Source organism: Colias philodice, chromosome 14 (assembly GCF_061535455.1).
Source record: "Colias philodice isolate Cphi_HAF_F1 chromosome 14, ilColPhil1 Martin Lab GWU primary, whole genome shotgun sequence".
NCBI classification, from domain to species: Eukaryota; Metazoa; Arthropoda; class Insecta; order Lepidoptera; family Pieridae; genus Colias; species Colias philodice.
Window position 1 is genome coordinate 801867 of NC_143099.1, and position 25614 is coordinate 827480.

General features: G+C 36.8%; 2 protein-coding genes across 2 annotated transcripts in view; one reads left to right on the forward strand and one right to left on the reverse strand.

The window, feature by feature from the left end:
• Window positions 1-25614, forward strand: part of LOC149482619 (intermembrane lipid transfer protein VPS13A-like) — a 47258-nt gene that overhangs the window by 9769 nt on the left and 11875 nt on the right. The window contains exons 16-46 of the mRNA XM_089703440.1: window positions 817-951; window positions 1806-1974; window positions 2549-2695; window positions 3040-3165; window positions 3391-3457; window positions 3597-3754; window positions 4071-4278; window positions 4464-4575; window positions 4650-4868; window positions 5386-5579; window positions 6154-6282; window positions 6537-6899; window positions 7115-7386; window positions 7926-8099; window positions 8435-8748; window positions 8920-9067; window positions 9274-9487; window positions 9796-9909; window positions 10140-10227; window positions 10724-10865; window positions 11519-11653; window positions 11878-12122; window positions 12386-12522; window positions 12974-13264; window positions 13605-13768; window positions 14413-14655; window positions 14971-15243; window positions 19961-20092; window positions 20274-20416; window positions 20592-21812; window positions 22160-22352. Coding sequence (XP_089559566.1) covers window positions 817-951; window positions 1806-1974; window positions 2549-2695; window positions 3040-3165; window positions 3391-3457; window positions 3597-3754; window positions 4071-4278; window positions 4464-4575; window positions 4650-4868; window positions 5386-5579; window positions 6154-6282; window positions 6537-6899; window positions 7115-7386; window positions 7926-8099; window positions 8435-8748; window positions 8920-9067; window positions 9274-9487; window positions 9796-9909; window positions 10140-10227; window positions 10724-10865; window positions 11519-11653; window positions 11878-12122; window positions 12386-12522; window positions 12974-13264; window positions 13605-13768; window positions 14413-14655; window positions 14971-15243; window positions 19961-20092; window positions 20274-20416; window positions 20592-21812; window positions 22160-22352 — 6670 coding nt within the window. The remainder of the gene's footprint in view (window positions 1-816; window positions 952-1805; window positions 1975-2548; window positions 2696-3039; window positions 3166-3390; window positions 3458-3596; window positions 3755-4070; window positions 4279-4463; window positions 4576-4649; window positions 4869-5385; window positions 5580-6153; window positions 6283-6536; window positions 6900-7114; window positions 7387-7925; window positions 8100-8434; window positions 8749-8919; window positions 9068-9273; window positions 9488-9795; window positions 9910-10139; window positions 10228-10723; window positions 10866-11518; window positions 11654-11877; window positions 12123-12385; window positions 12523-12973; window positions 13265-13604; window positions 13769-14412; window positions 14656-14970; window positions 15244-19960; window positions 20093-20273; window positions 20417-20591; window positions 21813-22159; window positions 22353-25614) is intronic.
• On the reverse strand, window positions 15366-16970 carry LOC149482621 (uncharacterized). The gene is made up of 2 exons (XM_089703421.1): window positions 15968-16970; window positions 15366-15671 (listed from the first exon to the last, which is right to left on the reverse strand). The coding sequence occupies exons 1-2, from the start codon at window positions 16946-16948 to the stop codon at window positions 15459-15461; spliced, it is 1194 nt and encodes a 397-aa protein (XP_089559547.1). The 5' UTR covers window positions 16949-16970; the 3' UTR covers window positions 15366-15458.

Below are 25614 nucleotides of genomic sequence, written 5' to 3' on the forward strand. Positions count from 1 at the left end.
TGCAATATACTACGCTGTTACACCCTTTAATGTTACTTGGCTGGCAAGTTAGTGACTGGATATTTTGTTGTCCAACTAACTTATAGTAGACCGTTACAGCTTTTAATGTTCATTTGTGTCAACTGACTTACACTTTTAAAAAACTCAAAACACCTTCTAATGTGTCACTTGATTGTTTATGTGTGTTAAAAAGACTTTTAGATTACATATACAATTAGACATATAGCTTTCTATTCTAATATTATGTTCAATAGATTTATTTGTACACCTTTGTGTATTTTTTTTGTACTTATTGACTTATACAGTTATACACCCTTATGACCAACTTACTTATACACACTTGTGTCCAATTTATTTATACGTGCTCATGTCCAATAGATTTAAACGCTCTTGGGCCCAATTAATCGACTTATTCACCCCGTCACATGTCCCAATTTACATCCATATTATTATTTGTCCAACCGAATTTTGCTTCCGTTTGGCTCTTTATAGTCATCAGACAAATGTTGTACTTACTTCCTGCACAGTGAAAATAAAAATTTTCGACTTGACCGAATTCACGCTTATCACCAAATTGCAGTGTACGGTGTGAATAGGTTTAAATAAATATATGGATGACTTTATTTAGTTTTAGTTTGCCTGTTGTTCTTGTTATAATATTTTGAATTGCATTATTTATATTAAGTGTATTTAAACATCATAATAGTAAGAACCTGGCCTAAAAAACTACAAATCAATTGTGATGATCTTGTTAGAAAACCTAATTAAACCCAAATTAAGAACTTATATTATACAAAAACATATAAAACTTTGCAGAGTACAACAGCGCCATGCACTTAACATGAAAGGTATGATGCTGCCCAGAACAAAGAGATTGTGGGATTTGCTGATGCAGCCGGAAGCTGACACGCCGGTGCCTCCTGGAGCTACGAAATTCAGTTATTCCATGCGGTTAGTTAATATTCCTTTATTATTTATATAAATAATACGATATAATAAACGATACTATAAATATTATGACGTCTTTAAATTCACATGGATTACTGTACATTGTTCTCCATCACATACTAGATGATTTTGTTGTATATTTTTTCTTTGGAGAATGACAAATGATGGCCGGGAAAGTATTTTCTTTTCAATTCTCATTCCATTGGTCATAGATAATTTTCACAAGAGATCGTTAATCTTCTTATATATAAAAATGAATCGCAAAATGTGTTGGTAAGCGCATAACTCGAGAACGGCAGAACCGATTTCGATAATTCTTTTTTTATTATATTCCTTGAAGTACGAGGATGGTTTTTATGTAGACAAAACGTAAATATGTACCACGGGCGAAGCCGGGGCGGACCGCTAGTTATTCATAAATTGTCCTTTCTAGAAAACATCAATAACTAGAAATCGAATGAATTTTTAATTTAGGTATCTACCGAATTACAATACTCTTTCAGCTCTATTTAATCTGTGAATCACAATAAATAATTTTGAATTTTAACTTCCATTTCCATACTTTTCTTAATTTTCTCACAATCTTTTTCCTTGAAGTTATTCGTCTTCAAGCTTGTTACTGACTTTGTATGACAAAAAAAAGACGGGTTGCACTCCGGGAGTGCCGGCAGAATTGAAAACTTGATTATAAACGTTGAGCATGTTTGATATTTTGGAATGGTATCCGTCTTATGCTTTTTCGATCAGGTCACGTGTCCTGACGCGAGTTTAAGATTTTATACCCATTACAGAAAAAGTGCTCAACGCCGCTAAAGAAGTTTTCACTTCAAAAACGTATTTTCTTCCATTTTCACCAGGATATCATCAGTATCAATCCGAGCCTGGCAAGCAGATGGCGCAGTGGAGTGGCGGGCGCGGTCACTAGACAGTGACTGCGTGTTCCGAGCTGATGATCGACTGGTGTTTAGATTGTTCCTGGGTTCACTGCAGTTGGACGATCTCTCTGATGCTACATTGTATCCTAAGGTAAGTAGAAACAAGCTATGCATAGTTTAACTTGCACACCAGCCTTAAAAGTGGAAACTATGTGAAATGTAAAGGATGTAACATCGAGCTGAAAATAATCTCGTTATCGCTATCTTAGCTTACATTAATAGAAAATACTATCAGATACATTTTTTCCTCAACATCATCAGCCCATATTTGTTTCCATTGCTGGGACACAGGCCTAATATAAGGGTACAGGCCATTATCCACGACCCTGGCCAAGTGTAGATTGGCAGATGTCACATATCGTTGAACATTTTATATATTCAGATACATTTAATGTGCTGTAAAAGCTGAAGTTTTGACGTGACAACGTCTTATAATTCGATAGCGCCGGCTGCACGCACGAAAAAATATGACTCATGCGGCGTTACCTCGCTCTGAGGCGTTCCATGTAAGACTTGAAGTGCAAGTGAGAGCGTGGAACGAGCGACAATGAAGCACAATCGGACGTTGTCACGTTCAACTATCGTCAGTAAACCGACTTTACAGACAACCAATTTTTTCATTATAGTAAATAAAGGTCATCGTCACTTTAATTTTAATATTGCAGCTAATCTGGCCAGACGAGGACAAAGTGCTAGAACTGAAGTACGTGCGGTCAGCGGGCGGGGTGCGGTCGCGGCCGCGCGCCGACCTGCGCGTGCACGTGGGCCGCCTGCACGTGGTGCTGTTCTGCTCGCTGCTGTATAACCTGCAGGTGAGGACAGACGGACGAATTGGGAAAAGAAAAAAACATTGCAAAGCATGAAGTAAACGGATAAAAGATATGTAAGCATAGTTAGTTACAAAAAATATTATTAGATAAAAATATTATAAAAATGTTACATTACGAATTGAACAAGTATTTATAAATACACCTGTAGACGAAAATAAGTAAGAAAATACACAGAATATTAATGTGAAACATTTTATCTCTTATCAATAACAGAACGGTGTGGTAACGAAGAGTTTCGCGCTAAATAGAGCTAATGAAAGCTTACGTACGACTTAAAATTGAATAAAACAAGAGTAGGTATTTTAAATTCGAAGCGATTTTTTCAGCAATTCTTGGAACTACTTGTTCCAAGTTCAGCGGCAACAGAAGCAGCAGTAGCGGCGGAAAGAGCGGCGCAAGAACAAGCCGCTGAGCTGCGAACGTCCGCGCTGAGAGTCAGTCTTGCTATAGAGGTGAGATTTAGTTATTTGGGTCAAAACGGTTGTTTTCCAGCGTGCAAAGTCGTGTAAAAAATGCCAAAAAAATTATTCGAGTGGGTCATTAAAATGCAATTTTACCAGAATTTTTACACTTGAGAGTATTCTAATGATAGCTGTTTTTTAAATCTATTCGGAAGAAAAAGCACATACAAGTATTGCGATTTCTAATATTTTATAGGGTTATTAAATTTTTTACAGATTCATGCGCCGGTCTTGCTTCTACCTCAAAAACCGTCGTCTCCAAATCTATTGGTATTCAATTTAGGTAAGTTTTCATTTCTGAATCACTTCACTATAGTTAATTAAGTATTTTTCTTATTTGTCACAACGACAATCAATTTTGAACCGGAACTTTAAAAAATCCTTTTAATTATAATTTTGTATTTTTCATTTTCATATTACAGGTGACCTGATGATAGAGAACTTCTTCAAGACAGTCAACATAAGTCAAGAGGCGAACAGTCCCATACAGAGTCCAGTTATCGACAATGTATTGTTTAAACTTGATAATATTACTTTGTCGAGAGCTGTTATGACATTAGCTGGGACTCTTGAAGTTCAGGTAGAATATGGCTTTGATGAATGGTTTTCATGCGGAAAACATAATATTGTTTCTTGTATTTATGCTTTACTATTTTCTGAAAGTCGTTAAACTAAAAAAACGAAAAAATTTTTACGGTGAACAAATGATTAATTTTCTTCCAATCTTCATCTGCTAATATCAAATATAGAACGTAGTTAATTTTTAACTATTTAGAATGTAGTTATAGGCTTTCTGAAATAAAAAAATTTCATCTTGCCACTGCATTTTCTTGTGCTATATTAAAATCCATCATCCACAAGTAATAAATGCCAATGCATCTGGTCATTATTTACAGGAGCCAATATTAGAATCGATATCCGTTCGATGTGATTTGAAACGTACAATAGGATACGCTCAAGTGGCGACTATAGCCGCATATAGAGACTTATTGCTTTGCGAAGCAGATATCGTGATGGACACTGTTAATATAAACATTGGCCAAAAGGACTTGGCCACTTTGTTCGCGGTTTGGACTGATAACTTGAGCGAGGGAAATTATATTGGTGAGTAATAAATTTGAGAATTCGGGAGAATAAGATCTATTTGAAGATAATTTCAAATTTATATTTACTTATATGGATAATGACAGAAAAAAAATTTAAACGCTGAACACAATAAAATTAAATTTGGGAATTTTAAAAGCTGCGTTGAGTTATGGAAAATGATAAAAATGCTTATAAATTTGCAGGTGCTATTGTACCAAGCTCGCCAGTAGAGCTAGCTCCATCTGATGTCCAGGTAAAGAAACTCCAAGCCTTCTTTGCACAAGGAGAACCTATAAGAAAGGAATCTGTTATAAGGTACATTAAAAGAAATGAAAATGTACTCCAAAATCTAATACTTCCAGGATTCTTTTAACACCATAATTTTGCAGGTTCACTCTGGAAGGCGTAGAATTGAAATTATTCTCAGATCTTGATGAAGTCTTAAGCTCACCTGTCCGGGATTTGAACCATGGACTCGCAAAATTAACTACCGGGGAAATGACAGTAGTGTTTGATTATTTCTCCGACAATAGTATGGAAATGAAGGCCAGCTTACAGAGTCTGCTTATTGAAGATATTCGTCCTGATACCACTATTGTTATAAGAAGGTGTGTGTATATAAAAATAAAATATAGCTACTTTAAAAATATGTAATTATTTTTCGAGTTTAATTTGTGACAACAGATACATATAAAAGAAACAAAAGAGGCTCCAAGGCAGTTCCTTGTGGCACTCCACATGATTTATTTTTGCGTAAATATTTTAACATTAGTTTTATTTAAATCCAAATCAATTCTTACTGCTCACTTTTTGCGATCTTAAATACTTTCTAAGCAAATGGCCATAAAGATAATTTTTATTTAGAAATACGTCTTGGTGATCAACGCAATCAAATGCAAATCAATGAATTACAAATCTGTCAAGGAGGAGGCATTAGGGGAACGTTTTGTGCGTTAGTGACTATAAATTGGTTATATTATAACTTTACAATCAATATTTCAATGTAGGTCGGTAGTAACGTAGTTCAGCGATGTCATAAGACGTTACGCAACCGGCAAATCTTATCTAAGTTCGTAGGGGCTGATGTATCACAGATCGTATCTGTACGTTTGTTTGTGTATGTAGGATATTCCAGTCGCAAGGCGGTGGGTCGCGTTCAGCAGGCGGTATCGCAGTAGTGCGGCCCGCGCTGCTCGAGCTGGCACTGCGCCGCTCAGCTCGGGCCGCCAGCGCGGACGTGCGGCTCGAGCGCACGCGCCTCAACCTCGCGCCGCCCTTCCTCATACACCTCGCGCGCACGCTGCTCAGCGCGCTGCCCGGTGAGCTCACACACACACAGCGCGGACGTGCGGCTCGAGCGCACGCGCCTCAACCTCGCGCCGCCCTTCCTCATACACCTCGCGCGCACGCTGCTCAGCGCGCTGCCCGGTGAGCGCACACACACACACACAAACAAATAAAGCTATTGTGCTTTCACAATTTGTTTTAATTTGTATAGGGAAATTGGGACAATAAGGAACCTACTTTTATTACATAACTAGGTTTCCGCCTGCGGCTTCGCCCGCGCAGTTAAAGAAAAACCCGCATAGTTCCCGTTCCCGTGGGATTTCCGGGATTGCGTCATTTTCCCGGGATAAAAAGTAGCCTTTGTCCTTTCTCGGGTATCAAAATATCTCTATACAAAATTTCATGAAAATTGGTTCAGTAGTTTGGGCGTGATTGAGTAACAGACAGACAGACAGAGTTACTTTCGCATTTTTAATATTAGAATGAATTTAAACGGAAATCGAGTCCTCTTTCAGTTCGAAGTATATTTCACCGGACAGTCTGTATAGTCAGGAAGTAAAGATTCTCGTATTTTGATGCGATAAAAATTAATTTTGCTATGTCCAGGTGACAAGACAATGGACGGTGGTGTAGTGAACCACGGCTATGTGGGCGACGCGCCGCACCGCACTAACAACAACCGCGCTGCCCGGTTCCCCAGCTCTAGTGATTCTACTAGTGGATACTTTTCTGCCGGTACGTTTACTTATTAAGTAAAGAAAACTGTTATAAAATTGATATTGGAAATTAAAATTTGGTTCTTCGGGCCGGATAAGGTTGATCAATTTATTTTTAATTGTTTTGATGTTATAGGTTTTGGTGTTGATACTTGATAATAATAATTGTACGCCGAACGAAAAAATACTTCTAACTAAACACAATATTAATTCTAGATTACAGAATGTTTTATTAAAACGAGTAGGTATTAATCGCAAACTTAAAAATTACAGCAACATCAGTATCAGAGGAAGTGCCAAGCCTGTCAATATCCATCCAATGCAGACAGCCCGAGATCATGTTCTTCACAGACCTCAACAAGACGGAAGGCCACGCTCTGCTCTTGCGCACAGAACTTCTCGTAGATTACTCTTTCCACTCCAACACTGAAACTCTCGTCATATCTCTCGCTGGTCTTCAAGTGATGTCAAAACTACAGTCCAAGTTAAAGAATCTTCCACCACAATTAGTGCTGAAACCTTGTGATGTGGAATTCTCCAAGAGTTTTAAGAGTATCGAGGAAGGCGTCAAAGTTAAATTGTCGGTGTCGGAAATCGATATGCACATTGCAGCGACTACGATTCATACAGTAATGGGTGAGTACTCATCATTATCATTTATCGATGAATTATTGAAATTTTTTCCTTATATCATCTTGAAAAGGTGTCCTTTCAAATAGCTTTGGCAATTTATTGTGCTACTTATTGTGCTGAGTTTTCTTTAAATACCTGAATCTGGTTGTAGTGTTGTATACGCATATAGAACATACTTTTTCCTATTTATTAAACTAATATCCGAAGTGTACTTACAGACATAATTGAAGAAGTAACAACTGAACTGGCAATACCAGACGAAAAAGAGATGTTCAACTTTTCCACTTACAACCCACAATCAGAGAAGCATGATGAGGATCTCTGGGCACCAAAGAAGGTGGCTCCATACTTACCATTCCATCATGAGGATACATACCAGCCGAAGTTTTCGCCAGGAAAACCGACAGAGACCTTGAATGTGATCGTGCCCATTATACGAGTAATGTTTGAAATCGAACAGACTGTCAGGATACCAGTGCTGTTGGTAAAGGTGAGACCAACTTAACAACGGTTATTGTTTAACGAAGAAGCGTAGAATTTTTATTTCACTATGAAGAGTTCTATTATTAATTAAGTTTTCTGAAATGTTTGTATTTTAAAAATACGCCATTCATCGAATACCTACTCAATCCAGTAAGCAGATGTCGCCATAATATGTAAGAATCGTTCGAAACAGATAATCGTGAAAACCAAATAATAGACAAATAATTTCCGATAAAATAATTTTGTGACTCTTAACTGAGATGTAATGTGATGTAACTATCCTTTCTTTGAAGTTTGATGTACATGGGGTTTGATGCACACGGGGTGCAAATCAAATTAAAAAAATCCATTCAGTTAGTCGTTTGACGTTTAGGAATTCATCGCGGAAAAAACCGTGACACGAGAATTTTATAAATTAAAGATTTTTAACGCTCACTGCAAAGTGTGCGAAACGCCGGGAAAATAAATCACGTTTAAAATCGTATAAAAATCTTTAATTTCTAAATATTAGAATTGGATTAACACGTAAAACATCATCTATAACAGCTAAGCACGGAACTAACTCTGTACGACTGGTCGGGCGGGGCGCGCGGGCGCGGGGCGGCGCGGCTCGCGGCGAGTGTGTACAATGAGCGGCTCGACGTGTGGGAGCCGCTGCTCGAGCCTGTGCTCGATGGGAACAGACAAGTGCCGTTCGAGATTGGTGCTACGGTGTTTCAGGTAATGTGGGACTGGGGGCTTTAGGGGTTCAAGTTTCAGTAAGGTAGTGTTAAGATTGTTTTGAATTTTGGTGTAACTGTCATTATTTATGGGTTTATAAAAACTATTTTGATTTCAGGAAATATATTATTTCTTATTAATCAGGTCGAGAAATTTTGTAGAGGGTAAAATTGTGACATTATTTAGAAAAGGAAATAAAGTCATCTAGATAGTCAGATCGAAACAAATTTTTAATTTATGCATAAAATATTCAAAAAGTTGTAAGATTTTTTAAAGATCAAAAACAATTCAATATCTACGAGTTTGGTGACTATACCATTATTTTCAACTTGCAGGCAAAATCTTATCCAATGTCGGCACGTCTATCTACAAACGAACAAGAAGAGTCAATGTCCGATCACGTTCCTGAAACAAAGAAGACGAAAAAGCGTAAAGAATTCGAATCTGAAACATCAGCTGATGAAGCTGATACTGATAATGAAATGACTTTCTTGAGAAATCCTAATGAGAAAGAGAGAAAATATAATATGGATTTTGAGACAACTAGTATGTCATTCTTGAGAGCACTCGATGCAGATGACTCAAATTCTGATAGTGATGTTGAAAAGAGAGACAAAATGTCGTATGCTATGGGACATTTGTTTATAGAGTAAGTAATTATATTTTAAGACCAATTGTTCAATACTGTTGTAATTGTTGTATGTGAAAAGTGTTGCATAATAATTAATTATTATGAAACGTATAATATTTGTGAATTTTAAATAAACGGCGGTAAATTCATAAGCATACAATTTTATTTTAATGATTGAAATAATTGCAGTAGTGAATCAAGTGCCGATGAAATGAGCAACGATGAAGATTCATCAGCGCCTGAACAGAGTGATAAAGAGGAAGTGGAGGAGGAGGAGACACCGGAAACATTCGCTGATGCTGATGATAAAAAAGAAGAGAAATCGGTTACTTTACAAGTAAATTATATTTTCATTGATAATTTGATATTAAAAGGTCATAGACAAATTGAGGCATAATTTGTTTGAGATACGTATAAAGCTCATAAAAATTTTTGAGGTAGTGACATATGTAAAATACTGCTTTTAATCGCTCATTCAAATTCAAATTAAATGGTGAATTTTTTTAAATAAATGAACTAGTCATTTATCAATGTTCTTTCTAGGAGCCAGAAAGAGAAGATAGCGTAGAATCGACACCAGAAGATAACCGTCTATGCACCTACGTGGTTCTCGAATCTCGTTCGTTACTATCTTTCACACTGGGCCCGGCATCTGCGCGTGCGCTGCGGGCACTTGCGGACGCGGTTACGGATAGAAATGCTGTGGTCACGGCCATTGTGACCGCGGAGAATGGGCTGCAGCTAATTAATGATATTGGTTAGTATGAATAGGTTGCTGTCATGCTTCATATTGCAACAGTTACGGATAGGATAATGCTATGATCACGACGCAGTCATAAACGATATAGATTGCTTATTTTAAAGTTTTTGTGTCAAAAGAAGCATATAGCACTTTAGAACCAAATTTATTTCTAATATAACTTTCAGCAATATTTACTTCGATTTCTGGTGTCCTCGAAAGTCCATCCATGCTCAATAATGTTAGCAATAATAGTAAAAAGAAGGAAGGACCATTTTATTAGTATCGGTGAAAAAACCCCCTTCTTATGCAGTTATTCTATACAGGGCCTGGTTCAACAGTACAACTGCGTGCGCGCAACGAAACAGACTTGCCTGGCAACGACCGCATCATAGCCACCGCTGATTATGACATTGATACTAGCAGACCTAGTACTCCTGGTGAGTTTGATAGATTGACGTGTAGGTTATTACCTGATTACCATTGAAAGGCAAAAATATTTTTTCAAAGTCAAAGTAAGAGAGACGTGAAAAATATTATAAATCAATTGATTATAGTATCAATGGTAGCGCTGGTAAAAGCTTGAAATTTAAATTTTAGATAGAACATTGAATTAAAAATTATTTTACCATACTTTGATGATTTGATATTTTTTAATTAATTATGCAAGGTTGCGATACATCTGGTGCCGACTTGCTGGATGAAATAGAAAAGGAAACCAAACAAGAGATGACTGATATTAGTGATGAATGGGACTGGTAAGAAATAGTGTTTTAAATAGTTCTTTTATTAGTTTTTAAACTTATTTATGAAATATTGCTATAAATTTATTTAATCTCTGTTTATTCATTTTCCTTTTTATTTAGGGACTTATAATTAACTAGCAGTCCGCCCCGGCTTCGCCCGTCGTACCTACATGTTTAAACTATCCTATCTCTCAAGTTGGATTGAACTGCACATGGTGTGCGAATTTTATTATAATCGGTCAAGTGGTTTAGGAGTCCATTGAGGACAAACATTGTGACACGAGATTTATATTATATTAAGACTAATTCATTTCCTTTTTTTGTTCCTATCTACATTATTTTTTCATCATTTGCATAGTGGCGTAATCCCGTGCAGTTTCAACATGACATTTCTATCTTTCTTCCTTCCTGATTACTTGTAGGTCTCCCTATCCTTTTTTTCAATATTCACATCACTTCGTTATTACGACTGTATAACTATACGAATAGCATATTGTATCATGTTCAGTTTCGAGGGTGGGTTCGGGTCCAACGCTCAGTGCGGCACACAGCGCGGGTCCCCCGGCGCGCCGCGCTCGCCCGCCGCACTACAGCGGCGCCTCACTGCGCACACGCTGCACATACGGTTGCAGGGATTCGATCCGCTCACCGTGAGTACACTGTACACTGCTTGTGTCGAGTGAAATTTGATTATGGGCATAGACAAAAAATATATTATGTGCCATCAAATATGACATAACATATCACATGATACATGAAATCTTAACACATTCGAAATCACACATCACAAATAATATGACACATGACAAAAGATATCACACATCCCACACAATTAACACGCAGCACAAGACACACAACATCACTCATAACATGACACATGAAACACATCATCAGACATCACACACGGCATCGCATGTCACACGCGACATAATACGTCACACACGACATCACATATCACACATCACACACGGCATCGCACATCACACGTGAAATAATACGTCACACGCGACATAAGACGTCACACGCGACATAAAACGTCACACACGACATCACACGTCACATACGGCACAACACGTCATATGCGGCATAATACGTCACACACGATACCACACGTCACACATGAAATCAAACGTCACACACAACATCACACATCACAAACGGCATCACAAGTCACACATACAGTCACCGATAAAAGTTTCTAAAAATAAAACTGACATTATTTTTATCAAAATTATAACACAGCAATGTTATGGTGTCATTTTAATGTAACCCCATGAATACTTACTTAATAACTTAATTTCAGATCCACTGTCCCCAACGTGCAGTATCCAAACTACACGTATTAAATCCGAGTAAGAATGGAACACGGTACTATGTGGCCGTTGAAAGAACTGCTAAGTACAATGCGAAGAAAATTGTCGTTAGATCACCCCTGCAGGTTTGTATTATGTATATTGTATACGCTACTCGAAATATATTTTTAACACTAGGGTGAGAGTTTTTGCACTATCCATAAATATAAAGTAAAAATTTGCTCATTGATAATTACTCATTTCAAGCTATCGACAATTGCGGTCAAATAAAAAATTTATTCAAATATTTCTAACTTTTCCACTCATCATCACCATTTAATTGGTGTTAATGTATTATCAATTGTATCAGGTACGCAATGAAACTTCATACGCTGTAGAGCTGCTCTACCGCCAATCAGAATTAGAAGCAGCGGGTGCAGGGGTCACAGGGGTTGGCGAGGTTGACGGGGTTGCGGGGGTCACTTGTGTGGGGTCGGTTCGTAACCCCTTCTGTGGGTTGCTGCGTTTGGCCGTTCTGGCGCCACACGATACGTATAACGTGCCGCTCTACATTGCCTACCATTGTAGACTCTACCTACTACCTACTAATTTTGAGTGAGTATCTGATAAATAATAATGAAAAATAATTATATTTATCACACACGACATCACACATTACACACGGCATTTTGCAATGTACAATGTACATATACGTAATAGGAAACCAAACTGCGTTATCAGTGCTCTACATTTCAAACATTCTTACTCTACTACTGACATTAAAATTTAGTTAACCATCAGGCGAAATCTTGGTTAAGAGCTTTTTTATCGAACAAAAAGGATAAAAACTTAACATTTAATATTAAATTGCTTTACAGAGGCTATAAAGCAAGTATTCAAGGTATATGGTGGATGGATCTAGTAGGAGATCTGGAGACACCGAGAGACATCGTGTGTCCAGCTCTAGAAGATAGCGATCCGAGTGTGTTCGCTATGCGAATATTACCTGTTGAAGGTATGTTCTTTTTTAGGTGAAATAAGTAAAAGTATAATACCTGAATGCAAAAGAGAAAAACATACACATACTTAAATTTAACTTATTTTATGTTTTAGTTTCAGAAATATTACGATGAAATAAATGTCTTCATCTCCTTTTTTGTGCAATAAAGTTGTTATCATTTCGTTTTCAATGCTCATCATAGGCCCGTTTCTGTCAATTTTCACAAAATTATTGAAGTGAAAACTTCTTTAGCGGCGTTGAGCACTTTTTCTGTAATGGGTATAAAATCTTAAACTCGCGTCAGGACACGTGACCTGATCGAAAAAGCGTAAGACGGATGAATATTAAACATGCTCAACGTTAATAATCAAGTTTTCACTTCTGCCGGCACTCCCGGAGTGCAACCCGTCTTTTTTCAGATTTCATTTTCAGATTCTGTTATGTTTAAAGTGATTAACTATTCCAGGTTGCCAATCGAACGCAATATCCCGTTCCATACCCAATCTGCTAGTCCGCGTACTGGCGCCACTAGCTATCCACAACCGCATCCCGCACGCGCTCCAAGCGCACGCCACGCTACACTCTCCCCCGGAACTGATATCCGGGCTCGGTGTCCCCGGGAAGGAACTCAGTGTGAGGCTCGAGGCTGGTGAAAGAGCGCACTTGTACACGCTGCCCCCGGGGAAACAGATCAAGTTCACGCTAGATGTGCACTACTTGGGGTTGCCGTGGACTGGACGGTTCACGTATTCGCCAGGTGAGAAATGTTTTAAATTAAATTGTTTAAATGTTGATGTTAAGTGTCGATCAAAATATCATATTGATTGCTTGTGTCATGTATGTTAGTGTCCCGTATGTTAGTGTCATGTGTACTAGCGTTATATATGTCCACAACTCGTGTGTAACGAAATAATTTTAACTAAGTTTGATTACAAATAGACGGTCCAGTTTTATTCTATCTAGATTCTAGAAGGTTAATGGATGTAAGATGAACTTCACGGATCTAAAAGAAAGACATTAACGTTATTCTACGGGTGTTAGACTCATATTAATGCTAATTATAGCAATGTAGAGCTCATAAAATAGAGTGGTTATAGAAATGAGCGAGTGCACAGTGAGCATGCGCACGGAATGCGAGACGGAGGGCGGCAACAAGCGGCTGGTGGTGCGCGCGCGGCTGGAGCGCGGGCCCACCGCGCGCCTGCTGCTCTACGCGCCCTACTGGCTCGTTAACAAGACCGCGCTGCCGTTGCAGATCAAGGTAATGTCATAATGTAATCAGGTTTAGGAGATGATTGTAATCTCTTGTTAATTTTTTTTTGTGAAAATGAAAAGAAAATAGAATATGAAACATTTTCCTAATTAAAATTGTAATTTTAATAAAATATCTCGCATATCTAACTAGCATATCAAACTTATTCAAGCTAGTATATGAACAGATTTCAGCAAGGCGTTTGATTCATTGAACTATTATTTCTTTGTGAAAATATCTGAAGTGACTAACTAGTAAGAAGATAATATGCCCTAAGCGCACCATCGATAAAGATAACGACTCGATATCAATATTATATCCATAATTAACTTGTGCAACGATGTGCCGGAAAATTTCTAGGGAAAAACAATTCCAGCAGGAGTTCCACAGGGATCTCATTTGGGGCCGTTGATTATAATTGTTTTTTCTGGTTCATGATCTAGCTGACAAACTTAAATGTAATTAAATTTAAATATTGGACATGATCTGTTTATGGTGTTAATAATTTTAAGAATTAACAACGTAAATGTACTTATCTATTTTTGAAAGAGTTGTTATATTAAACGTGTGTTGATCAAGTTAGGAAAAACCACGATTAACTAAATATTTTGCCCAGAAAAAACTATAAATATTTGTTTGTATCGCTGATACAGGGCAGATCAGACGTGTGCTACGAAGCGAGCGAGGAGCCGCTACTATGGACTGGCGGGGGTCGTCGTGCGGGGGTGTTGGGGGTCGCAGGATCGGGGGTGATGGGGGTTGCGCGGGGAGAGCGGGTACGGGTGAGGGCTCACCAGTCGGGGTGGTCCCGGGCTGCTCCGCTTGCTGCTGCAGCACCGGGGTTGTTGGTGTGTGCGCATACTGAGAGGAAGATCAACTATCGCATATTGTTGCAGGTGAGATGTATGGTGTATTTTAATGATGCGTTTTACTGGGACTAATGATTCGTTTGTAGCTTGTGTGGTATGTCTGTCTTTTCTTGGTCTATACATTGCTTTGTATTATTTTACGTTTATATTTATTGTGTGCTTTCTTTCCTGTTTAAATCAAATATGTATACTTATTTACTTTGTTAATTAATTCGTTAGGACGTATCACTTACCTACATCTGTATTTCTATTATATGCGAAATATTTTTTTTGTTTTAAGATTATGTTAAAATTGAAGAGTTTTTGTTTAGGTACTTACTAACTGAATGTAATTCAATACAGGTCACCCTATCCGAACTGTCTCCACAACTAACAAAAATCGTGACCCTCCTCCCATACTTCATCGTGTACAACGACACTAAGAAGCACCTCCGCTACATGGAGGAGAACGAAGCAGCGGACCTCTGGATGGACCTCGCGCCGCAGCAGTGTGTTCCCTTCTGGCCGCAGACTGACTCGCTGGCGATGCACTGCAAGTATCGGGATTCGATGCTCGTGTCGCAACACTTTCCGATCGCGGAGAATCACTTTACAGTGCTGAGAATGGATAAAGGGGTGAGTGGATAGTGTACAGGGTGTTTTATTTTGTGAATTCATGTCATAGTTCTCTTCTGGTGATAAATAATATCAGACAATACAGACACAACAATTTATTTTTAACATCAACTAAACACATTTCTACAAACGCGACGTATTAAATATTTTCATCTAAATTACTTAAAGCTCTCGTAAAATACACTTAAAAATAAAATAAATACATTTTCACTAAATTAAAATTGACGTTTCGGCAATGGTCTTTCTAAAGACAATGTACCATCATCGTGCAAAGTATACGCTGTTCCAGTGGACTTGTGGGTCCAGATCTTGATAGCTTTGAGATGAGCATCGCTTTGTTGGGCTACTTGATTGGTTTGCACGTTCGTGTTGACGTGGAAGGATGGTGGTGGAACTGCAAGCGATTCCTGATTTCTTGATGATGTTACCTGAAATGGTTTATTGGTTATTATTTAAAATAATATTTTTTGTAAATAAAATAATCGAAATAAAATCGGGTTTATTTTACGACGATTGCATAATACTTATAGCAAAAGAGTTGATTGGTTATCATTCAGGTATCTTATTACAATAGTAATTTTAGTGAACATAATGTTTAAAACAAAATCGGGTTCATTTTCAGACGATTGAAAAACTGTGGATACTAAAAAATACTTAACATATTATAAAAATATCGCATATAGTGCATAGAGGTATTAAACCCTTTCACGATATAAACACTTACCGTATAATGAGGAACACTGTACGAATTAACCGTTTCTAATTTAGAATGATCATAATTCATTAACGGTAAGTCAGCAAAATTTTCTAATTTATAAGATTGTGCTTGTACAATAGAAGGCACATTATTCGTATATGACGCTTCATAATCAATTCTCTCTCTTAAATTCTGTGGTCTAGGTAATTGCTCCTCTTTCATGCTTTCACTGTCAGTGAAAATAACATCATCCCGTCCCTTTTGTGCAACTTGTTGGTATTCAACTTTATTTAATTCTCTCTGAATGTGACCGTTCAAATAAGAAATCTGTTGACTTTCTTCAGGTTCCAAATATGGATTCACTTGATTATTGTCCGGACTACTTCCAGGTCTTATTTGAACGTAATTTGGTGGATTACTATATTCTATATTACTGGGTTTTTGATCGTCATTTGTAAACGGTATTAATTTACTTGGATCAAAATCTAGTTCACTATTTTTAAACACATTTTTTTCGTTCGGTGCTGGAAATCTTTCCGTATGTCTAAGTTTTTCTCCAGCAAGTTCGACAATTCTATCTAAATCTTGTTTTGATAAATATTTAATGAGGTTTTGGAAGTCTTCATCCCCCAAGCCTTCTTTGGGTTTACTGACCTTGTAAGGTGCGGGAGGTCCAGAATTTTTATCACCATCATCCATATATCCTGGTGGAGGCGTGTATGAAAAAGGTCCTCTGATGGGATAGCTCATGGGTGGTTTTCTATAGAATCGTGGAGGCGGGTTGGAGTAATACTTCGCTCGTTTTATTCGCGTATAATCGTTATTGCACTCATCACAACGGGAGAGACACGTTTGTATCACACATAACACTAAAATGAGTTTGAACAACATTTTTTGACGCGAATCGCCTGAAAACTGAGAGGCGGTGAAAGCTTCCGACACCTTATACGTGCGTGAATGAAAGTTGTAAATTAAGTTAGCGTACGAGTAAACACGAGCCCGTGACATCCAGTGATGTAAATGTGTTGAATAATCGACTTTCGTAAATGACGTGTTTATAAGAATTTGTGACCCTGTGAATTATTATGTGAATGCCTACATAAAATTGAATTTGACCTACATAATAAAAGTTAAGCTATTCTTTTTTTTATTGTTTTCTTTCTTTATCATAAATATTTCTTTGCTGTTTATTTTCCCGTATTAACGTGCGATTTTTTTTATGAAATTGTATACAGGGTGACTGGTAATTCGACGTGATCCTTCAAAGGGGTTATACTAGAGGTCATTTGCAACAAATTAAGTCCAGTTAACCAGGGGTCAAAAATGGATGGTTATTGAGCTATAACGGTTTTTTTATTTTTTAGAAATTTTCTGCCTTTCTACCAAAAACAATTAATTATGAAAAAACTACTACACTGTTAACATTCAATTGATATTTTTTTGAAAGCCGAAGAATGAGCGATCACTTAAAAAAAAAAACTTGCCGAAAACTTGCATCACCTTAAAAAGAAAAGGGTCTTAAGTGGAATTAAACTTATTTTTTCAGTAAATTTTCCATAAGTAGTTGATTATTACTCGAAAAAAATGTAGTAAACTTGTTGTACAAATTAAAGACGTAAGTTCCTTGTTTCATAAGCTTTCTAAAAAGGCACAGAAGTTATCTACTTTTGCGTGGAAACGAAACGAAAAACAATAAACCGCGCAGGTAGCAGATTTTTTCGAAACATGTCCTACACGGTGCCGCGCTTCCCTCTCTTACTCGTGACTCGTAAGCGTAGCATGATTCGATAATTTCCGGACATCTTCGAGATAGTTCGTATACACGAGTCACGACAAGTCGTAATCACTCCCAAAGTTACCAACTAGCCAGTTAGTTGCATGCAACTAGTGCGGACACAAATTAAAAGTATTCCTTAAATGAAAGTTACCTAATATCGTTGTTTATTGACTGAAACTACATTTAAACTTTTTTTTTAATGGCTGGTTTTGAAAATGAAGAATACGCAGATATTTTATACTGTTACGGCTTGTGTGATGGAGACGCCTCTGCAGCGCGAAGGGAATATGCAATTCGTTTCCCTTACCGCCGTTTACCAAATTGGAGCGTGTTTGGTGCAACATACCGACGTCTTCGAGAATCGGGACGTGTTCAGCGATGTCAAAGCGACGCCGGCAGACCGCGCATTTACGATCCTGCCGATGAGGATGAAATTTTGTCGCAATTAGAAGCAGATCCTACAGATTCAACGAGAGCAGTGGCGAGGCGCCTTAATTTGTCACAGTGGAAAGTGTGGTTCACTCTGCATACAGCACGACAATATCCGTTTCACTACACACCAGTACACGCCATTGAAGAGGGAGATCCGGTCCGAAGAATGGATTTTTGTCGATTTCTCATAAACTGTGACATTGAAGATCCCGAGTACTTTAAACGTATTCTTTGGACGGACGAGTCCAAATTTGACCGAGACGGGATAAGTAATTATCACAATGCACACTATTGGGCACCTAAAGGTCAAAATCCACGAAAATCAAAGGAAACTGCACATCAGATAAGATTCTCTTGGAATGTGTGGATGGGTATCGTCCACGATTGCATTGTTGGGCCATTTTTTTTCCCTGACAACTTAAATGGGGTCACGTATGAAAACTTTTTGCGTGATGAGCTCTGGGCGCTACTGGAGGACGTACCGTTGGCGACACGATCGAGACTAATTTATCAACATGATGGCTGTCCAGCCCATTACTTTAGAGGCGTGCGACAGTGCCTGGACGAAAAGTATCCACATCGTTGGATAGGTCGTGGTGGACCAATTCCCTGGCCGGCTAGATGTCCGGACTTAACTCCATGTGACTTCTACATTTGGGGTCACATGAAACAGTTAGTTTACAATACTCCAGTGACGTCCCCTGAAGAATTAAGGGAGAGAATTTTGACGGCCGCCCAGAACATAAAAAATACAGTTTCGACGCGGGTAACCATCACTGCAGTACGCCGTAGACTGCGTGCCTGCATAAGAAATCGAGGCAGGCAATTCGAGCAGGACTTTTAATTTTTTTCTGATTTTTGTGAACATGTTTTTGTAATTAAAACCAAAATTTAAATTACGTCTTTAATCTTTTTATTGGATTTTTATTTCGATCCCATGCAAAAGTAGATAACATTTGTGCCTTTTTAGAAAGCTTATGAAACGAGGAACTTACGTCTTTAATTTGTACACCAAGTTTACTACATTTTTTTCGAGTAATAATCAACTACTTATGGAAAATTTACTAAAAAAATAAGTTTTATTCCACTTAAGACCCTTTTTTTTAAGGTGATGCAAGTTTCGGGCAAGTTTTTTTTTTTAAAGTGATCGCTCATTCTTCGGCTTTCAAAAAAATATCAATTGAATGTTAACAGTGTAGTAGTTTTTTCATAATTAATTGTTTTTGGTAGAAAGGCAGAAAATTTCTAAAAAATAAAAAAACCGTCATAGCTCAATAACCATCCATTTTTGACCCCTGGTTAACTGGACTTAATTTGTTGCAAATGACCTCTAGTATAACCCCTTTGAAGGATCACGTCGAATTACCAGTCACCCTGTATAATTTATACAATACTTATATCATTAAATTAGATTAATATTATAAACATATTTCTTACAAATATTTGTTGGTGTTTAATGTATTTTTCAGTTTTATATTTATTACGTCTATTCAGCAATTAAAATCTTATAAACATCATTTACTTATTAATATACATTTTAACTGAACTTTGTTTTTCCTGAATAAAGTACATACCAATGTACCTAAACTTCATTAATTGCATATGTACCTGAGTAACATGATAAGTGAATTTGATATTTTAGATTTATATCATTCAAGTGTATAAATATAAATTTTTAAAGATAAGAAAACAGTCGATCACGAGGCGAGATTCGACCCGGAATTGCCGAAAGACACGGGTTCGAATTTCTTCTAATTTTTAAAAATTTAATATTATTAGTATAAAATATGACCTAATTATTTCCATTCCAGTCAGCAATATGCGTAGAAGTGACGGGTGGCACGGACCGACCCTACACCATTACCTTCAAGAACTACCGCACGGGCGACGCACCTGTGCGTATCGACAATTTGTGCGAAGATCTCTTCTTGAAGTTACATCAGGTATGGTAAAAAAAGAAGACTACTAAAAACTAATAATTTATTTTGCTTTATTTTTTCGTTTTGCTCGATTAACTCCTTCTGTAATTAATATCGAAAAATTTAAGAGCAAATTAAAGCTTTGTCTAGCTAGGATGATTATGCGTATTCTATAGATTTTTCATATATTTTTTTCAATTTCTAGGCGGATTCAGGTCAAGTGGCTCTATTAAGTCCGTACCAATCAATGCTGTACACTTGGGATGATCCATTAAAAGAGAGGAATCTCCTTTGGAATATCTATAATAACAAGGGTAAAGGTTTCCCAGCGAATTTCTCTCAAGACGGGTAAGTAACGTTTTTTTAATGATCTAATAAGAAATAATATAGCTCTACAATGTTACATTTGAAAAGGCATCATTAATTAACCGGTTTCATGTTTATTCGAAATTATAATTACTCTCAATCTTATTTAGTTATTCTATTCCAAACCAATAAAAAAATGTTTCTGGTTTCTTTACAGATACGGTCAAGAAAAAGTAAGCTTCCATTCAGTAAAACAATCCACACTCGTAGTGACGAACAGTGTCACGTCCAAACTATCTTCAACGTTAAAGAGACTTACTCCAAAATCCCCAGAACCAATGTCATCCAGCAGTGATGACTCAGACGTTTCTGAGCAACCAGAAACTGCTCGCAAAACCAAGAAAATGAGAAAGGACAAAGTTATAGTTTACTGGATATCGTACATGGACGGGTATCAGAGAGTATTCGCGCTAACACAAGACGAACGAATAGCGTATCAATATAAAATGAGCATGTATGCAGAGAAGAGCAACTACGAAATCTACATGGCCCTATCTAGTATTAGTCTATCTGTCTGTGTACAAACCGGGAACAGAGTCAAGGAATTATCATACATCAGCGTATCCGATTCCTTGCCACGCTGGGAAGTCAATGTCAGTAATAAATGGAAACAATTAGCACCTGACCTTACTGCCTGGATCGAAGATAACTACCAAGCAGACATGAAAAAGTGTCAGCTCAAAGAGTACATCCACATAGACCTGGAAAAGATGCAAATGACCAAGCCATTCTTTTCTGAATTACGTAGGACGTATAACCCAGGTGTTTGGCTACAATTACGAAGATCAGAAACGTTCACTTACTGTCATTTGAAACTACAAAGGCTCCAGATAGATAACCAATTACACGAAGCTGTGTTTCCGTGTGTACTGTACCCAGCACCTTTGCCCTCACATTTGAAGTCGAGACGAGAAAAACCGAGTGTAGAAATTGAACTTCTCAAGCAATATAGGCCTTCTTTGAACCAAGATATTTATAAAAACTTAAAGATTGTGATACAAGAGTATTGTGTGAATTTAGATAGAGGTTTTGTTAATCACGTGTTTGATATTTTGAATCATTGGAAGGTGGATGAAAAGCCTGCTGTTAGATTGCGAGCTGATTTAGCTTTAGTGCATATGCCTTTACCAGTAATTGCTATGAAGAGTCAATCAAACGCGCAAAGGAATGTTATTTTCGAATATGTGCACTTGTCGCCCATCAAGATAGTGTTAAGTCTATCATCAAGGGGTTATTCTGGTGAGGATGCTGGGAGTCCGAGCAGGAAATTTGGTGGGCAAAAGGAAAACCGCCCGAAACTGTTTAATAGTGACCTTTTGGAGTACTTGTTCAATTCGTGGGGCTCATCGTTGTGTGACATGAAGGATGTCGTGATTAGGTTTGTAAGCTGAAACTTAAAATATTTTTATTCAAAAAGACTTTTAAATTGAAATTTTTCAATCAATTTGTTGTTCTTCTATTATGTACTTTAAATAACAAATTTCCAATTACGGCTTTCATATTTAAGATTATTTCCTATTGGTTTTTAATCTTGTATTTATACTTATTGAAAAGTTATTGTTATTGCCTGTAAATTTATGCTTATTATGTATAAATGCCTAAGTAATGGCAGCGCAATTCTGTTGCAAGTATGGACTGGACTAGACAGACTGAACAAAAAAATAATACAATATTTATATCGCTTACCCAAATTTAAAATCTTTTTCCTTATCTTGTCCACTACAGAATGAGCTACTTCGAGCTCCGCAACACCCCCCTCCCCATCCCCTGTCTCCTGGACGCGGCCTCCCGCCACTACTGGCTGCAGCTCGTGCAGCAGTTCTACGTGCTGGTCCTCGGGCTCAAGATACTGGGCAACCCGTACAGCTATATTGGAGACTTTACGAAAGCGCTGAGGCAGTTCTATGAACCTTATGTTGTGAGTTTAGAGTTGAATTTTTAGTGGCAAATTTAAAATAATTGAATTCATGTTGATATTAATTATTGAGTATCTATTAAGTTTTTACTGGGGATGTGGGTTATGTTGTGATGTGGTTATGTGTATGTTGTTGTTGATTTTGAACGACCGCACGAACAAAGCGAGCGTACCGCAGCGGCGGGAATGTGCCAGAATCTACTTTTTGTATAAACTTAAAATTCTCTAAATTTGTTTTTCACGAGTCGAGAGCATTTCCATTAACTTCGAGACGTCTTCTGTAATCACAATACTATTTCGATATTTGTGTTGTCGTATTTCGTTGCCCAAACCCTTCTGTACGGTTTACGTATTACTTTTTTTTTTTTTTTTTATTTATTAAGAAAACAAGCTTTCACATTTATTTAAAATACAATTTTGCGATGCGAAACCTTACGAGGTTTGTAGCAACGCTCACAGTCGCATAAACACCGTTTGTTATTCGCAAGGAAGACAAAAGATGTGCCTACTTAAACCGGTTCCTTATCTATTCATGACATACAAATACAGGGTGTTCATTACAATGTTGTTTTTTATGTTCATTTTATTGTTTTTATTAATTCGTGAAAATATCTTTTGTATATTCTTTTATAGTTTTTGATATTAACGACCTTCGTGACTTTTCGTGGCATAGAGTTAAGTATAGTGGGTAATAAGAAATTTGCCGTACGCTTCCCATAAAAATTGTGTACTTTAGGAATAACTAATTTATTATTAGTTATTTGTCTGGTAGCAAACTGATGCGAAATGGGATTTTGAAAGTTTATGTTATGAAATTGTTCTATGAGAAAAAACTTTTGAAACATTTGTTTTATTGGCAGTACATTACAATAGCTAAATAGTTCGAGAGGGTTATCTTTAAACTTGTTTTTAATATTAATAGACCGTACAATTTTTTTGATTATTCTTAGTTGTAAATTTGCGATCCTATCTATGTAAGTATTAAATGTGCGTCCATAACTTGTGATACCGTACTGTATTATCGATTTTGCCAATGATCTGTAGACACAAAGAAGAATTTTGTATGGTACTTTATTTCTGATGATATATAATTTTGAGAGTATGGCCCTAAGTTTTTCACACAGATTATCTATATGATGGTTCCAATTAAACCTATTATCAACAATTAGTCCTAAGTAATTATAGTAAGGCACTTGATCCACACATTCACACGAGCAGTCCGAGTTATAATATGTAGCCTTGTGAAGACATACGTGATTATGCGCAATGATTTTAAAATTATTACAGTTTTTCAAATGGCTTGAGTGTACATGTACTATTTTTGTTTTCTTAACATTTATGACAAGACCCGCATCGTGCGACCACATTAGGATACGCGTAAAATCTTCCTGTAACTGTTGAGCTGCAACATTAATATTTTTGTCTGAGGCTATAAGACAGGTGTCATCAGCATATTGATAGATAGAACAGTTGTTGATGACATGTTCCATATCATTAACATACGCCAAGTACAATAAAGGTCCTAACACAGAGCCCTGTGCTGTCCCCTCGGTGACGGTCATTTCATTGCTCATTTCATCGCCTACTTTAACACGAAATTTTCTATTAGCAAGATAATCTTTAAACCATCCCAGAAGAGGTCCACGGATACCAGAGTTGTCTAGTTTGTGTATAAGAGTGTCATGCCTGAGTGTATCGAATGCCCTACTATAATCGATAAATAATAGAAGTACATGTTTTTTGTTATCGAGACATGAGTTTACTTCATCTGTAAATTTTGACAAGAGTTGTGAAGTTGACTTACATGGTTGAAATCCAAATTGAGAGACAGATAAAATTTTATTTACGGCATAGAAATTCTGCATTTGTTCGGCTATAAATTTTTCCACGATTTTGTCTAATACCGGAAGAATGGTAATCGGGCGATAGTTTTCATACTCACTTCGCGAACCCTTTTTGTGAATAGGTCGGATTATCCCAGTTTTCAACTCTATAGGATATTTAGCATTAACAATAGATGCATTAATAAATTTAACGATAATGTCTACGATTTTAGTGCATATATTTTTTATGTCAATACATCGAATGTTGTCGAGTCCAGGAGCTTTGTTGATATTAAGTTTTTTTTATTATATTACATACTTTTTCTCTGTTAGCTTTTTTAAGTAGCATTGATTTATTTTGTGGATAATAATAATCATTTTCACATAATAGACGCTTATTGCATTTAGGAATAATTTGTTTAATACTATAATAAAATTCTTGTGCAAAATTATTAGCAATTGTTTTAATGTCTATGTTATTTTTATGAAATGCTTTTAAGATACAATTGTCTATAGAATTTTTGCAGCGACCTGTTAATGAATTCAGAATTTGCCATAAAGCATGACTGTTGTTGTAGTTTTGATTAATTTGATTAAGGTAGTAATTATTTCTTGATTTTTCTATGAATTTGCGCGTTTTGTTACGTAATTTATTGTATTTTAATCGAAGTATTTTATTAGTCGGACATTTTTCCATTCAATAAAAGATAAATCTTTTTTTTTACACATAGTTTTTATGGTGGTAGTGATCCAAGGATCTTTGTTTCTTTTACTTGATGTTGAAATTATTTGTTCGAATTGTGATTGATTATAACAGTTTTGGATGGTAGTTTTTAAGTTATCATATAATTTATATGGACACTCTGTATTCGTAAAATCATCCCAGCTAACATGATCAAGCAAATTATTAAGTTTATTGTTATCTATTTTTCGAATGACTTTAACATCACCCTGTACCTGTGTTAATGATTGTCCAATGCACGACAATACGATCATACGGTGATCAGCCATTGCAGTGCCGAGCGCGCCCGAGTACAGGTCTAACGATTGCGTCCTTACGAAAATGTGATCGATTACGCTACGCGTTATTATTTGGTTTCTTATTTCAATTCTTGTATAATCGGTTATAACACTTGTTAGACCGCACTCGGCCATGCTATTTATGTAAAAATCTTGAATGTTACCCTTTATTTTTAAATCAATGTTCATGTCTCCTATAACAAAAATATCTAGTGTTTAAAAGGCTTACTAGATAAAAGATCCTTTATCTCCCTTACGAACAAGTATTTACTTTCGTTGGGTGGCCTATATAATGCACAAATTGTTGCAACATATTTGTGATTAGTGGTTAAATGACCAATAATTGATTCACAGTGATTTAAAGTGTGATGTTTGACTGTAAATACGTGAACGTTCCGTATGTATATTATAATACCGCCACC